The sequence below is a fragment of the Gadus morhua genome, chromosome 13, assembly GCF_902167405.1.
Source record: "Gadus morhua chromosome 13, gadMor3.0, whole genome shotgun sequence".
In the NCBI taxonomy this organism is placed as follows: Eukaryota; Metazoa; Chordata; class Actinopteri; order Gadiformes; family Gadidae; genus Gadus; species Gadus morhua.
The window spans coordinates 4479697-4495471 of record NC_044060.1 but is presented as its reverse complement, the minus strand read 5'-3'; the positions used below and the strand labels follow the sequence as shown (position 1 = coordinate 4495471).

Below are 15775 nucleotides of genomic sequence, written 5' to 3'. Positions count from 1 at the left end.
TGTCTATCCGTCACAGCTGCACCTGTCTATCTATCACAGCTACACCTGTCTGACTGACGTCGCAGCTACACCTGTCTATCTGTCACAGCTACACCTGTCTATCTGTCACAGCTACACCTGTCTGACTGACGTCGCAGCTACACCTGTCTATCTGTCACAGCTACACCTGTCTATCTGTCACAGCTACACCTGTCTGACTGACGTCGCAGCTACACCTGTCTATCTGTCACAGCTACACCTGTCTATCTGTCACAGCTACACCTGTCTCTCTGACATCACAGCTAAACCCGTCTTACTTTCACAGCTACACCTGTCTTACTTATTTCACAGCTAAACCCGTCTTACTTTCACAGCTCCGCACCTCTTTCTGACATCACAGATACACTTAAATTGTTAATTACATCAATATTAATCTCTATACCTACCCATCTAAGTGGCATCATTTATTAATTAGGGTGGGGACATTCCATTTGTTGCGGCAACCCCTGCTAGATTCCACTGAATCCTACACACGGTATCTGCAATATTTATTTATCTAGATCAGAAGTTGATGCATCTTAAAATGAATCTTGCATTGAAGCTATGCCCAGAGGTGCATTAATCTTGCATTGAAGCTATGCCCAGAGGTGCATCCTAGGACTAGGCTCACAAAACTGCCTTTAGAAGAACATCTGAGGCAGGGCTGTCTTCTCCCAGAGCTTTGGCTGTAGCTTAGAGAGACAGACATCTTCGAGCACCAGGAAGAAGGTCGGGGACAGATACCGGAACATCTGGGCATCAGTCAAGGCAGTATCGACTCCTGATGACCTGCTGGATCCATCACAACTGAGATTCATCGCCAATCCTGTTTGTTATATGTGGATGAACATAAGTGATGAAACTAAGAATGTTTAATTAATTTATATTTTTTATATATTTACCACTGCGGTACAATTTACTTTTATGTCTCTAATAGAATACCTTATTGACAATTGTAAGGTAATAAAATGCTACTGTAGAAAGAATGACTGTTATTAGTTTGTGTAAACTAGTCTAGTCTATCAGCTACCTGAATAGAAACCAGTTTTTTTTACATTTATGTATTTATTTAAAGACATTGTGGACATAATACATTGAATTGACCGCCTTAACTAAAATATGGATTAGGAATAATGAAATAAAATTAATTAATTTCAGCATTTATTATTAGCCATATTTATTAATTTCAGGGCAGATTCATGCCTACGTTGTATCACCATGGTTACAACGTACCCCGCCGCCAGAGGGACGTTGTCCTTCGTCTTGTTTTGATCGTTGACGGGTTTTATGCCATTCAACTGGCAGGTTATACATTTTTTATGAAGTTAAAGTAAAAATCGTATTTTTGATGTATTTGAAACGAGTCCATATAGAAAGAACATTTAAATATTTTTTAATTTTATATTTGCCGGCTGGGGAACTTTCAACTCTGACCTCCGGGGTACTACTTCCGGCTTGACTGGCACATGAGTTACTTTTGTGTTCGGGCGGTTTATCAACAAATGAAAATATATATAAATACTACATAAGAGTATATATATATACATATTCATATAATATAATCATCCAACTAACTTGCATATATTACTACAATTGACTGATCTACAGAGAAGAACCCTAAACCGCAGACATGGTAAGAAACACGAGCCACTAACTAGTCCTAGTTTATACATTTAATAGTAGCCTAATGTAACGTTACTACTGATTCGAATAAGTTATTAAAATAAATTCATAGAAGCTGTTCTTATTAATAGTATAGTTCAGACTACTACTATTACTACTACTACTAGTAGTAGTTGGTACTAACGTTACTAGTAGTTCATTATAATAGTTAGAAGTAGTTAATAGTAATAGTAATGGTACTTTAATACCACTAGTGTTCACCTCCCTTCCCTCTTACAGAACGCAGGTTCTAGGTTCTAGGTAGAACCTCTGTTTATAGAAGGATAGAGAGACGCAAGCTCAATATGCTCGTCTTGAGTATTAACCAGATGGCAGATATTAGTGGTTATTATTGATAACGTAGAAGTTGCTTATCTTATCCAGATAGTTAAGTCTTAAGTATAATGGAGTTTTGAAATTATTATTATCATCTTAGATTAATACATTTACGAGTTGATGATTGCGATTATGAATATGCATTACCCTTACGATGTAAATGGTTCTCTACTAGTCTAGAAGCATGTATGTGATGTCATAATGAGATGCCAGTCTGTGATGTCATAATGTGATGCCAGTCTGTGATGGCATAATGTGATGTTATGAAAAGATGACGGTCTGTGATGTCATCATGTAATGACCGGCTATGATATCAGACTGAGATGCCAGTCTGTTATGGCATAATGTGATCTCATAATAAAATGCCAGTCTGTGATGTCATAATGTAATGTCAGCCCAAGATGTCATATTGAGTCTTGTTTCTCTCTCTGTTTCCAAACAGGCTCGTAATGCTGAGAAGGCCATGTAAGTAGTTGTAGCGTTAGTTTTTTAGTTTTGTTTAAGTAGTATGCTAGTTCTATCAGTAGTATAACTATCGTTTTACTAGTTGTATTAGTTATTCTAGTTCTGTTAGCAGTATAACTATATTGTTTTACTAGTTTTATTAGTTCTGTCAGTACTGTTTTGTTTATCTAGTTATACTAATTCTGTCAGCAGTATAACCGTGTTGTTTTTTGTTATCAGGACGGCTCTGGCCAGATTCAGACAAGCCCAGCTGGAAGAGGGCAGAGTAAAGGTACGATCCTTCTCCTCCCTTCTACTCTACTGTATTCTGTACTCTAATCTCTTCTCTTCTCCTCTATTTGATTCTTTATTCCATTTGATTATATCATTCTTTATTCTATTCTCCTCTCCTCTATTCAAATCCTTTTTGTCTTCCTTTTATACCTCCTCTTCTCTCCTGTGTGTGTGTGTGTGTGTGTGTGTGTGTGTGTGTGTGTGTGTGTGTGTGTGTGTGTGTGTGTGTGTGTGTGTGTGTGTGTGCGTGTGCGTGCGTGTGTGTGCATGTGCGTGTGCACGTAGGAGAGGAGACCGTTCCTGGCATCGGAGTGCTCTGATCTCCCTAAAGCTGAGAAGTGGAGGAGACAGGTAGCATCTTTTATTCAGATCATGCAACTTGTTTCGACACATTCATGTTATTATTAGTCCAATGCATTATTCAGGGTTATAATTTTTAACACTTTATATTATTAATAGCTTGCTTGTACACATTATTGATATAATTTGTTCCACTCATATTCATGTTTTAACTATAGCTTCTACACATTATTTATATTCATAAAAGCATTGTTTCTACACATTCATATTAATAGTAAAAATAGTAATAGTAAAAATGTGTGTATTTTGCAGTTAGCCTGTTACCTCCACTTTGTTCTGTGTTACCTTAATCACTGAACTTTTGTCTTATTTCTACACATTTTTAACAAAGCTATTGTTAATATTAATCTAGTTCATGCTTGTGTGTGTTAGATCATCAGTGAGATCTCTAAGAAAGTGGCGCAGATCCAGAATGGTGAGTGACCTTTGACCCTCCTGCAGCACCCCTAAGAGGGGATTACCTTTATTACACCAAGGCCACTCGCAAATCATTACAATATCAGTTTTTTTTTATTCATAATTCTGAATATATTGCAGGACCTCCGTGTCTCTGTGACATGAGAGGGACCTACATGTCTTTGTACTATAATGTGTATATAATGTCTGTGTGTGTGTGTGTGTTTGTGTTTAATATGTGTGTGTGTGTATAATATATGTGTGTATATAATGTGTGTGTGTGTGTGTGTGTGTGTGTGTGTGTGTGTGTGTGTGCAGCCGGTCTGGGGGAGTTTCGTATCAGGGATATGAACGATGAGATCAACAAACTGCTAAGGGAGAAAGGTCACTGGGAGGTCAGGATCAAGGAGCTGGGAGGGCCCGACTACGGAGTGAGTATCCTCATCATCAATACACAAATATCTTTTATTACTCTCACACGATATGATCGTTAATCTATTTTGATCATGAGTTGGATCGTCATGGTAACATGCAAGGTTTCATGACGACCCGTTCGGTGTAACGTGGGTTGTCTTCATGTGTCGCCATGGTGATGGGGATGTATATGGGACAGACAATGTTTTATAATTGGAGCTTGGTTGGTCATGAGTCGGTCTACAACGTATCTCCCTCTGCTGGCCGTAAGAAACCATTGCATCCAAAGTCAATTCAGAGGAGATTCTATTTGATGGTTTCTCTCTCGGGTGGTTTGAATTTTCAGACCGTGAAAAAAAATTGTTGACTATTAAATGCAGGGAGACCCCTGGTCATGGTAGCGTGTGTGTTGTCATTAGGGGGGAGGGGGGATAATTCCCGTCGAAACGAAACCAAGCAACGCAAACCTGTTCACCATGAAACCTGGAGGGCAGAGACAGGGAGGACTCCTGGGTTCAGCACCTTAACGAGAGCGCTTGCTTCCTGCAGAGAGTCGGACCGAGGATGCTGGACCACGAGGGGAAGGAGGTGCCTGGTAACCGCGGTTACAAATACTTTGGAGCTGCCAGAGACCTGCCAGGGGTCCGGGAGCTGTTTGAGAAGGAACGTACGTAGGCCTGGTCTATATACCTCACACACACACACACACGCACACGCACACACACAGTGTAGGTACAGTATGAGTAGTGACAGTAGGGTGTGTAGGTACAGTATGAGTAGTGACAGTAGGGTGTGTAGGTACAGTATGAGTAGTGACAGTAGGGTGTGTAGGTACAGTATGAGTACAGTATGAGTTGTGACAGTAGGCAGTGTTGTTGTGTGTAGGTACAGTATGAGTACAGTATGAGTAGTGACAGTGGGGTGTGTTGTTGTGTGTAGGTACAGTATGAGTAGTGACAGTGGGGGGTGTTGTTGTGTGTAGGTACAGTATGAGTAGTGACAGTGGGGTGTGTTGCTGTGTGTAGGTACAGTATGAGTACAGTATGAGTAGTGACAGTGGGGTGTGTTGTTGTGTGTAGGTACAGTATGAGTTGTGACAGTAGGCAGTGTTGTTGTGTGTAGGTACAGTATGAGTACAGTATGAGTAGTGACAGTGGGGTGTGTTGTTGTGTGTAGGTACAGTATGAGTAGTGACAGTGGGGTGTGTTGTTGTGTGTAGGTACAGTATGAGTACAGTATGAGTAGTGACAGTGGGGTGTGTTGTTGTGTGTAGGTACAGTGTGAGTACAGTATGAGTAGTGACAGTGGGGTGTGTTGTTGTGTGTAGGTACAGTGTGAGTACAGTATGAGTAGTGGCAGTGGGGTGTGTTGTGTGTAGGTACAGTGTGAGTACAGTATGAGTAGTGACAGTGGGGTGTGTTGTTGTGTGTAGGTACAGTGTGAGTACAGTATGAGTAGTGACAGTGGGGTGTGTTGTTGTGTGTAGGTACAGTATGAGTACAGTATGAGTTGTGACAGTAGGCAGTGTTGTTGTGTGCAGGTACAGTATGAGTAGTGACAGTAGGGTGTGTTGTTGTGTGTAGGTACAGTATGAGTACAGTATGAGTAGTGACAGTGGGGTGTGTTGTTGTGTGTAGGTACAGTGTGAGTACAGTATGAGTAGTGACAGTGGGGTGTGTTGTTGTGTGTAGGTACAGTATGAGTACAGTATGAGTAGTGACAGTGGGGTGTGTTGTTGTGTGTAGGTACAGTGTGAGTACAGTATGAGTAGTGACAGTGGGGTGTGTTGTTGTGTGTAGGTACAGTGTGAGTACAGTATGAGTAGTGACAGTGGGGTGTGTTGTTGTGTGTAGGTACAGTGTGAGTACAGTATGAGTAGTGACAGTGGGGTGTGTTGTTGTGTGTAGGTACAGTGTGAGTACAGTATGAGTAGTGACAGTGGGATGTGTTGTTGTGTGTAGGTACAGTATGAGTAGTGACAGTGGGGTGTGTTGTTGTGTGTAGGTACAGTGTGAGTACAGTATGAGTAGTGACAGTGGGGTGTGTTGTTGTGTGTAGGTACAGTGTGAGTACAGTATGAGTAGTGACAGTGGGGTGTGTTGTTGTGTGTAGGTACAGAGTGAGTACAGTATGAGTAGTGACAGTGGGGTGTGTTGTTGTGTGTAGGTACAGTGTGAGTACAGTATGAGTAGTGACAGTGGGGTGTGTTGTTGTGTGTAGGTACAGAGTGAGTACAGTATGAGTAGTGACAGTGGGGTGTGTTGTTGTGTGTAGGTACAGTGTGACTACAGTATGAGTAGTGACAGTGGGGTGTGTTGTTGTGTGTAGGTACAGTGTGAGTACAGTATGAGTAGTGACAGTGGGGTGTGTTGTTGTGTGTAGGTACAGTGTGAGTACAGTATGAGTAGTGACAGTGGGGTGTGTTGTTGTGTGTAGGTACAGTGTGAGTACAGTATGAGTAGTGACAGTGGGGGGTGTTGTTGTGTGCAGCGGCCGCTCTCTCCCGTAGGAACCGGGCGGAGCTGATGAAGGACGTGGATGCCGAGTACTACGGTTACCGTGACGAAGACGACGGAGTCCTTCTTCCTCTGGAGCACGAGTACGAGAAACAAGGTGTGTGCGTAAACATAGTATACATGTGTGTGTATACATATAAGGTGTGTGAGGTTGTATTATAATGTATGTGTGAGTATGTATTATAATGTGTGTAACGGTGTGTGTGTGTGTGTAGCTGTGTGTGTATTTTGTAATGCGTGTGTGTAATTATTATTTGTGGCATGTATATTTGAGTGTGTCTATTCTAATGTGTGTATGTTCTTATGTGTGTGTGAGTGTATATTCGAATGTGTGTGTGTGTGTGTGTGTGTATTTTTGTGTGCATGTGTGTGTTTTTTGCGTGTGTGTTTGTGTGTGTGTGTGTGTGTATTTTAATGTGTTTGTATAATAATGTATAATAATAGTGTGTTTTCTACTGTGTGTGTGTGTGTGTGTGTGTGTGTGTGTGTGTGTGTGTGTGTGTGTGTGTGTGTGTGTGTGTGTGTGTGTGTGTGTGTGTGTGTGTGTGTGTGTGTGTGTAGCGGTGGTGGAGGCGGTGGAGCGCTGGAAGGCGGAGCTCTCTTCTCGGCTAGCAGGAGGTCAGAAGGAGGAGGAGGAGGAAGAGGAGAGCCTCTACGCCAAGGGAACGGAGGAGGTCCGTCATCAATAACCCCGATCAGAGCAACATATCAATAACCCTGATCAGAACAAAACCTGTCAGACTATGTATTGATCAGTGATCTGCTATATGACCTGATCATAGTAATAATGTTGATCAGTGATCTGCTATCTGTCCTGATCATAGTGATCATTATGATCATTGATCTGCTATGTGTCCTGATCATAATGATCATTCTGATCAGTGATCTACTATATGACCTGATCATAGTAATAATGTTGATCAGTGATCTGCTATGTGTCCTGATCATAGTAATAATGTTGATCAGTGATCTGCTATGTGTCCTGATCATAGTTATAATGTTGATCAGTGATCTGCTATGTGTCCTCATCATAGTGATCATTATGATCAGTGATCTGCTATGTGTCCTGATCATAGTGATCATTCTGATCAGTGATCTGCTATGTGTCCTGATCATAGTGATCATTATGATCAGTGATCTGCTATGTGTCCTGATCATAGTAATAATGTTGATCAGTGATCTGCTATGTGTCCTGCCAGGGGGATGAGTTGATGTTAGAGCAGCAGGAAGAAGAGGAGGGCCTAGAGAGCTTCATCGCCCATGTCCCCGTGCCCTCGCAGAAGGAGGTCAGTCTGTCTGTCTGTCTGTCTGTCTGTCTGTCTGTCTGTCTGTCTGTCTGTCTGTGTGTGTCCCTCTCTGCCTCTATCTCTCTACCTCAACATATATATATAAAAAATATATTTTTATTATGGTGTGTGTGTGTGTCTCTGTGTGTGTGTGTGTGTGTGCAGGTGGAGGAGGCTCTGGTCCGGAGGAAGAAGATGGAGCTGCTTCAGCGCTACGCCAGCGAGACGCTAATGGCCCAGAGCCAGGAGGCCAAGACCCTGCTGGGCCTCTAGAGACAGACAGACAGGCAGACAGACAGACCCTGATGGGCCTGTAGAGACCAACAGAAAGATGGACGGACAGACCGAAGGACAGACAGACAGACAGGCCCGGCTGGGTCTTTAGAGACAGACAGACAGGCAGAAGGACAGACAGACAAACAGTCCGTAGAGACGGACCGACAGACAGAAAGAAAGGGGTGTGTGTGTGTGTGTGTGTGTGTGTGTGTGTGTGTGTGTGTGTGTGTGTGTGTGTGTGTGTGTGTGTGTGTGTGTATGTGTTGACACTTGCGTGTGTGGGTGTGGGTGTGTGTCCTGAGCATTAATGGATGTTTTTTCTATAAGCTGTTAAAATACCTACTCCTTACTCCTACCATACTCCTAATAAAATATCAGTGAAAGTTACACTCTCTCTCTCTACCTGTCTGTCTCTCTTCCTACACATGTAGCTGCTTTTCACGTCCCTCGGTATTGGGGGGGTTCTGATGTGTGTTTATGTGCACTCAGATGTAGAAGGAACTCATATATACACACGGATATGTAATATGTCGGGGTAATGTTCGTATTCTATATGTTGACCTGAGTAAGCTACCTCAACGGTAACCATGGTAACTGGGTTAGACTGAGGAGTCATCTGACTTCCATCAGGTCACTGATTGGTTGATTAGTAGCATTCTGCATCATGTGATTGGCCATTAGACCCCTGCATGTGACTGCAAGTACACGCATCAGGAAGCCGATAAGGCTTCAAACATACTATCAGCAATCAGTCGTAGTAAATAGGACTTATTCATTACTATAATATCAGTAATGCTAGTAAATAGGACCTATTCGTCATTGTCAGTAAGGCTAGTAAATATGACCCATTCATTACTTTGTATCAGCAATACAAATAACTATAACCAATTCATTACTCTACTATCAGTTATACTACTACATCTCTAATGAATCTCTTTCTCTCTGAGCCAGTGTCTTTAGACCCTCTCTCACGCCCTCCCTCTATTGTCTATTGACTAGTGTTCAGGGCTCTCTCTCTCTCTCTCTAATGCCAGTGTTCAGGGCTCCCTCTCTCTCTCTCTAATGCCAGTGTTCAGGTCTCTCTCTCTCTCTCTCTCGCTCTAATGCCAGTGTTCAGGTCTCTCTCTCTCTCTCTCTCTCTCTCTCTCTCTCTCTCTCTCACTCTCTCTCTCTCTGAGGCCAGTGGTCAGGTCTCTCTCTCTCTCTCTCTTTCTAATGCCAGTGTTCAGGTCTCTCTCTCTCTCTCTCTCTCTCTCTCTCTCTCTCTCTCTCTCTCTCTCTCGCGCGCTCTAATGCCAGTGTTCAGGTCTCTCTCTTAAGGCCAGTGTCCAGGACTCTCTCTAATTCAGTGTGTAGGTCTCTCTCTCAGTGGAGTGTGTGCTGCTGAGTTCGGCTCCAGAACAACTTGAACTACGGAGACGGCAGCATGCAGGTCCTGAGACGGAGGGTCCTGGACCGGCTCTTCACCCAGACACGTGGACTGTGTTTGGATCATCGCTCCAGAAGATCTAAGGTCAGCCCTGTTCTGTATCACCATCCGTTCCTCCTGTCTGTTACGTGTAACATAACAAATATGTTATAGGATATAACAACATGTATCCCATGTTACATGTAACATAACATACCTGTTATAGGATAGAAAATAACCTATCCATGTTACATGTAATATAACATAAATGTTATAGGATATAACAGCTAATATCATGTTACATGTCACATAACATACATGTTATAGGATATAACAGCTAATATGTTACATGTCACATAACATACATGTTATAGTTATAGGATATAATATAACATCCATGTTACACATTACATGTAACTTAACGTATATGTTATAAGATATCAAATAGCATGTGCATGTTGCATTTAACATAACATACATGTTAAAGGATATGCAACGACATATATCCATTGAACATTGAACATTGTATGTGAAAACATAACTTATGGTTATATATATTAAAGATAACATAACGTGCTGATATATCTAGGTTATATTAACTTTCTTCACACGTTGAAGAAAGTTTGTGTTATATATTACACACATAACATATTTCCATGTTATCTGTAACATAACATAACGTATACCTATGCTACGTATAACATAACATCTATGACATACATACTTTATTCCCCAACATGTTTTTTACATGGAGGAAAAAATAAGGTTGCATGCAAGTGTAAGTGGTTTGGATTAGGGTAAGGGTTAACCCATACCCAATTAAATAATTTATACATTATACACAAGTTAAAGGGGTGGTCTTGAAGATAATCTTTTGTTGTCTTTAGCGCCACCTATGGCAGAAATAACAGCATGCCACTACACACGTAGGTCGAAGACCGAGTCTCTTGTGGTAGCTCCGCCTACACGCTCTTCTGGTAGCTCCGCCTACACGCTCTTGTGGTAGCTCCGCCCACCCTCACTGGCAGTAGCTCCGCCTCCCCTCTGTTTTGGTTGTTCAGCCTACTAGTGAAGGAAACGCATCACAAACTATGCAGTTAGAGAGTTGAGTGCAAGGCTGACATTTAAATGGAAATCTTCAGCTATAGGATATTGCCGCTTAAACATGAACAGCAGTAATAAATGATTGCTATGCCATTAGTAAACTTTTGGTTGATGCTTATTACTGCTTTACTTATGTCTAGGACACTACGTGTTTCTGTTTAAAGTGTATGAAGTTAATGGAGGATTTAGATAGAGGCCTTCTTCAAACTTAAAACTCACGTCGACCATACTAACATTAAACTAAAACACAAAACACTCAAATGTAGCCTTATATTGAACTATGAACACTAACAGTAATATTAAACTCTTAACACTGATACCACTCATCCTAGCTCAACTAAAACTCTACTCGGTTACCGTTGTCATGGTGATAGAGACGAGCGTGTAAGGATGTGCATGTGACTGCCCTCACATGCTGTCACTTAAAACATTACAGCTTCCCATCCTGTGCACGTGTGTGAGAGTGTGGGTCTGTGTGTGGGTCTGTATGTGTGTACGTGTGAGTGTGTGTGTGTGTGTGTGTGTGTGTAGCCATGTCTCCTAGATGACGTGGATGGGGTCCTAATGTTTATAGATATATTCTGTATGAGTGTGTGTGTGTGTGTGTATTTGATTGTTTGTGTGTTTGACTTTGTGTGTGTGTGTGTGTTTGTGTGTGTGTATTTGACCATGTGTGTTTTTGACTGTGTGTGTGTGCTGTGTGTGTGTGTGTTGGACTCTGTGTGTGTGTGTGTGTGTGCGTGTGTATGTGGCTGTGTGTATTTGACTCTGTGTGTCTATTTGACTGTGTGTGTTTTTGACTCTGTGTGTGTGTTTGTTTGTGTGTGTGTTTGTGTGTGTGTCTGTGTGTGTATTTGACTCTGTGTATTTGACTCTGTGTGTGTGTGTGTGTGTGTGTGTGTGTGTGTGTGTGTGTGTGTGTGTGTGTGTGTGTGTGACTGTGTGTGTGTGTGTGTCTGTGTGTGTGTGTGTGTGTGTGTGTGTGTGTGTGTCTGTGTGTGTGACTGTGTGTGTGTGCGCACGTGTGTGTATTTGACTCTGTGAATTTGACTGTGTGTGTGTGTGTGTGTGTGTGTGTGTGTGTGTGTGTGTAGCCAGGTCTCCTGGTGGACGTGGACGGGGTCCTGCTCCGGGGCCGCTCTGTGATCCCGGCCGCGCGGCGGGTCTTCCAGCGGCTCCAGGACGCCGCGGGACACTTCCGGCTGCCGGTCGTCTTCGTCACCAACGCAGGAAGCTGTCTCCGTCACAACAAAGCTCAACAACTCTCTGACATGCTGGGCATCAAGGTGGGCTGGGAGGTCTACAGGTCTGTCTGTCTGTCTGTCTGTCTGTCTGTCTGTCTGTCTGTCTGTCTGTCTGTCTGTCTCTCTAACTGTCTGTCTGTCTGTCTGTCTCTCCATGTGTCTGTCTATCTATAGCTGTGTGACTGTCTGTCTCTCGATGTCTGTCTGTCTGTCTGTCTGTCTAACTGTCTGCCTGTCTCTATGTCTGTGTATCTGTCTGACTGTTGGTCTCTCTAACTGTCTGTCTGTCTGTCTGTCGGTCTCTCTAACTGTCTGTCTGTCTCTCTAACTGTCTGTCGGTCTCTCTGTCTGTCGGTCTCTCTAACTGTCTGTCTGTCTGTCGGTCTCTCTAACTGTCTGTCTGTCTCTCTAACTGTCTGTCTGTCTGTCTGTCTGTCTGTCTGTCTGTCTGTCTGTCTGTCTGTCTGTTTGTCTGTCTCTCTAACTGTCTGTCTGTCTGTCTGTCTGTCTCTCTAACTGTCTGTCTGTCTGTCTGTCTGTCTGTCTGTCTGTCTGTCTGTCTGTCTGTCTGTCTGTCTCTCTAACTGTCTGTCTGTCTGTCTGTCTGCGTGCAGGTGACCCCAGACCAGGTCCTCCTGTCCCATGGTCCTCTCCAGATGTTCCAGAGCTTCCATGAGAAGTGTGTCCTTGTGTCAGGTCAGGGCCCCGTGGCGGACATCGCCCAGGAGTATCCTTACCGCGCTGCTCCTCCATCAGCTCCACCTCCACCACCACCACCACCACCTCCACCTGCAACACATTACCATCACTGTCACTACCACCCCACCACCCCCTCCATCTAGACACCACCACATCATCTATACCTCAATCACAAAACACCACCACCCCCACCATACTCACCACCACCTCCACCACCACCACCACCACCTCCACCTGCACCACATTACCATCACTGTCACTACCACCCCACCACCCCCTCCATCAAGACACCACCACATCATCTATACCTCAATCACAAAACACCACCACCCCCACCATACTCACAACCACCCCATCACCACCACCAACTCCACCACAAACCTACACCAGATCACCTCCACCTCCACCACCACCATCATCACCACCACCTCCACCACCATCACCACCACTACCACCTCATCATCTCCACCAACATCACTACCATCTTCACCACCATCACTACCACCACCACCACCACCACCATCACAACCATCACATTACCATCACTATCACTACCACCTCCACTCCCAACGCTACCACCACCACCACCATCACAACCCCACCACCATCACTACCATGACCACCTCCACCACCTCCGCCCCAATCACTACCACTTACATAACCACAACACCACCACTTTCACTACCAACACCTCCACAATCACTACCACCTAATCAACCCCTCCATAAACACAAGACCACCTCCATCACTATTATTAGCGCAGTTCTTCTCATTATTGTTTTGATCGCCTTAACCCTGACCCGAGCCTGGGCTTTACGAACGTCATCACCATCGACCAGCTGAGAGAGCAGCACCCTCTGCTGGACATGGTGGACCACAACCGGAGACCGAGCGTAACCGTAAGTGGACGCCCCTAGTGGTCACAAAAGGAGCACCTATTACGGCGTACTCTGATTTTTCTGCGCTATCTCCGGTCACGACCAAACCTCAGACCGGATCCAGACCGGTTCCAGACCGGTAGTTGGATGCAGTCTTCCCGGGCGGTTAGGACTATAGGATGTTTGGTCCTAGTGAGTCCTTACAATATATGACGTTCATTTAGCAGACGCTTTTGTCCAAAGCGACCTAAAACAGTGGATTTCACAATGAAGATACAACCTAAAAGGTGCAAGAATCATTTGAGTACATACAATTCATCAAACAAGGAAACTGCTACAATTAAATATAATTTGTTCTCTATTTTTAACAGTTAGCTTTTCTAAATTGTCACAATGAGAAGTTCGACCAATGCCTTTTTATTGGTAATATTGACTGAATAGATTTACTATCAGTGATTGATTCACGCAAATGAAAGGTAAAATGTGTAATGGCTGAGTAGGTCAGTGTTTAGGTATAATATGAGTAATGGCTTAATGTGTTGTATTATCTGAGAGGAATTACTCAAAACATGTAATACTTTTTAATATCTCAATGAGGTGAAACATGTGAGTGAGTATGAGTGAGTAACCTTTGAATCTCTGTTCTAGGTTACCCCTCAGGAGAAACGTCGAATAGAGGGTGAGTCAAACACTACGGCCCTAACTCAGGGTTAAGTTTAAGAGTGTTAAGGGGTAAGCTTAAAGGTCAAGTGGGGTTAGGTGTTAAGGGTAAGTTTTAAGGGGTGTTAAGGGGGCAGTACAGCGGTTCTGATCCAAATTAATTGATGGGCAAACCTAGAAGCGGAGCGCTTCTCTGAGCGGCTATGTGAATCTTCGCAGATCTTCGTGTTGACTAATTAGTGTAATTTTTGACTTACTGTCAGTGTGGTCATATCTTCCCCCAGCTGTCATCCTGTTTGGAGAGCCAATCAGATGGGAGACCAACCTCCAGCTATTGATGGACGTGCTGCTGACCAATGGGAACCCAGCGTCTCCTCATTGCCTCAACATGTCCACACAGCTGCCCGTCCTGGCCTGCAACACTGACCTACTGTGGCTGGCCGACGCCCCCTCACCACGGTAACCATGGTAACACCAGCCCCTGGATACTGTATGTGTATGTGTGGGTGTTAATGTGTGTGGGTGTGTGTGTTTGTGTGTGTGTATGTAGGTTGGGTCACGGTGTGTTCATGCTGTGTCTGGAGAGTGTGTTCTGGAAACTAGCCGGCCAGAGGCTACGCTACGAGGCTGTGATGGGGAAGCCCAGCCTCCTGACCTATCAGCACGCAGAGCTCGTTATCCGGCAGCAGACAGCCAATCAGGGCTGGGATACACCTGTTACGAACCTCTACGCTATAGGGTACTGTCTGTCTGTCGGCCTGTTGTCTGTCTCTCTGTATGGCTGTCTGTTGTGTCTTATGGTTAATCTGTCTGTTTGTCTGTTAGGGACAACCTGATGACAGATGTCTACGGGGCTAACTCGTACAACCGCTACCTGAAGCAGCAGCTAGCGGCTCCTGCTGCTAAGGCGCTAGCCCAGGGGAGGGGCACAGAGTGGAGAGCCGCCCCCCTGCAGGTTGAAGGTCAGCTAGCCACGCCTAGCGCCACCCAGTGTCATTCTATCCTGGTACGTAACCTTTGACCTTTGACTTTAACATAGAGGACCGTAAAGTATTCCTAGGGGACAAAATATGCCTAGAGGACAGTAAAGTATTCCTACAGTAAAGTATTCCTGGAGACATTAAAGTATTGCTAGAGTAAAGTATTGAGTACAGTAAAGTATTCATAGGGGACAGTAAAGTATTCCTAGGGGATAGGAAAGTAAAGTATTCCTAGATGACAGTAAAGTATTCCTGTGGACAGTAAAGTATTCCTACGGGACAGTTAAGTATTCCTGGAGACAGTAAACTATTCCTAGAGTAGAGTAAAGTATTGAGTACAGTAACATTTTCTAAGAGGACAGTAGTTGATGTTGTGTTTTATTCTCAGGTCTGTACTGGTGTGTTCAACCCTGATGCTGCCTTGCCCATAGAGCAGGGCACTGCGGACGCAGAGCTGATGGAACCAGACTACATCGTGGAAGATGTGGAGGCAGCCATTGACCTCATCTTTCAGAAGGAGGGGTTTGACCTCTGACCTTAACCTCTCAGGAAATAGATAGCATTCTGACCAATGAATATGTAATAAGAAACATAATAAACAATAGTGCCTTCATCTTGTACTACAGGACTCTTTTATACTGGATAAAATCGACTTGTGTTTAAATAAAGTAAACAAGTCTTATCTGTGAAATTATGTTTGCTGTTTCTTTTGCTATTACCAAATTCTGTAGTTTCTTTTTTTATTAAACCAAATTCAGATTAAATCATTTCTAATACTTTCGTGTTGAAAAAGATATCCT

The 15775-nt window shown here is 43.6% G+C and overlaps 2 protein-coding genes across 2 annotated transcripts; both read left to right on the top strand.

The window, feature by feature from the left end:
* The first annotated feature begins 1449 nt into the window (after window positions 1-1449).
* On the top strand, window positions 1450-8389 carry isy1 (ISY1 splicing factor homolog). Its single transcript, XM_030375505.1, has 11 exons — window positions 1450-1651; window positions 2459-2481; window positions 2701-2752; window positions 3040-3105; window positions 3487-3529; window positions 3829-3941; window positions 4474-4591; window positions 6415-6537; window positions 7002-7114; window positions 7640-7726; window positions 7892-8389. The coding sequence occupies exons 1-11, from the start codon at window positions 1649-1651 to the stop codon at window positions 7997-7999; spliced, it is 849 nt and encodes a 282-aa protein (XP_030231365.1). The 5' UTR covers window positions 1450-1648; the 3' UTR covers window positions 8000-8389.
* An 837-nt stretch (window positions 8390-9226) lies between these two features.
* Window positions 9227-15751, top strand: zgc:77375 (haloacid dehalogenase-like hydrolase domain-containing 5). Its single transcript, XM_030375984.1, has 9 exons — window positions 9227-9515; window positions 11609-11800; window positions 12373-12485; window positions 13263-13356; window positions 13984-14014; window positions 14280-14454; window positions 14546-14734; window positions 14821-15001; window positions 15364-15751. Exons 1-9 carry the CDS (start codon window positions 9429-9431, stop codon window positions 15508-15510), a joined length of 1209 nt encoding a protein of 402 aa, XP_030231844.1. The 5' UTR covers window positions 9227-9428; the 3' UTR covers window positions 15511-15751.
* Window positions 15752-15775: the final 24 nt, after the last annotated feature.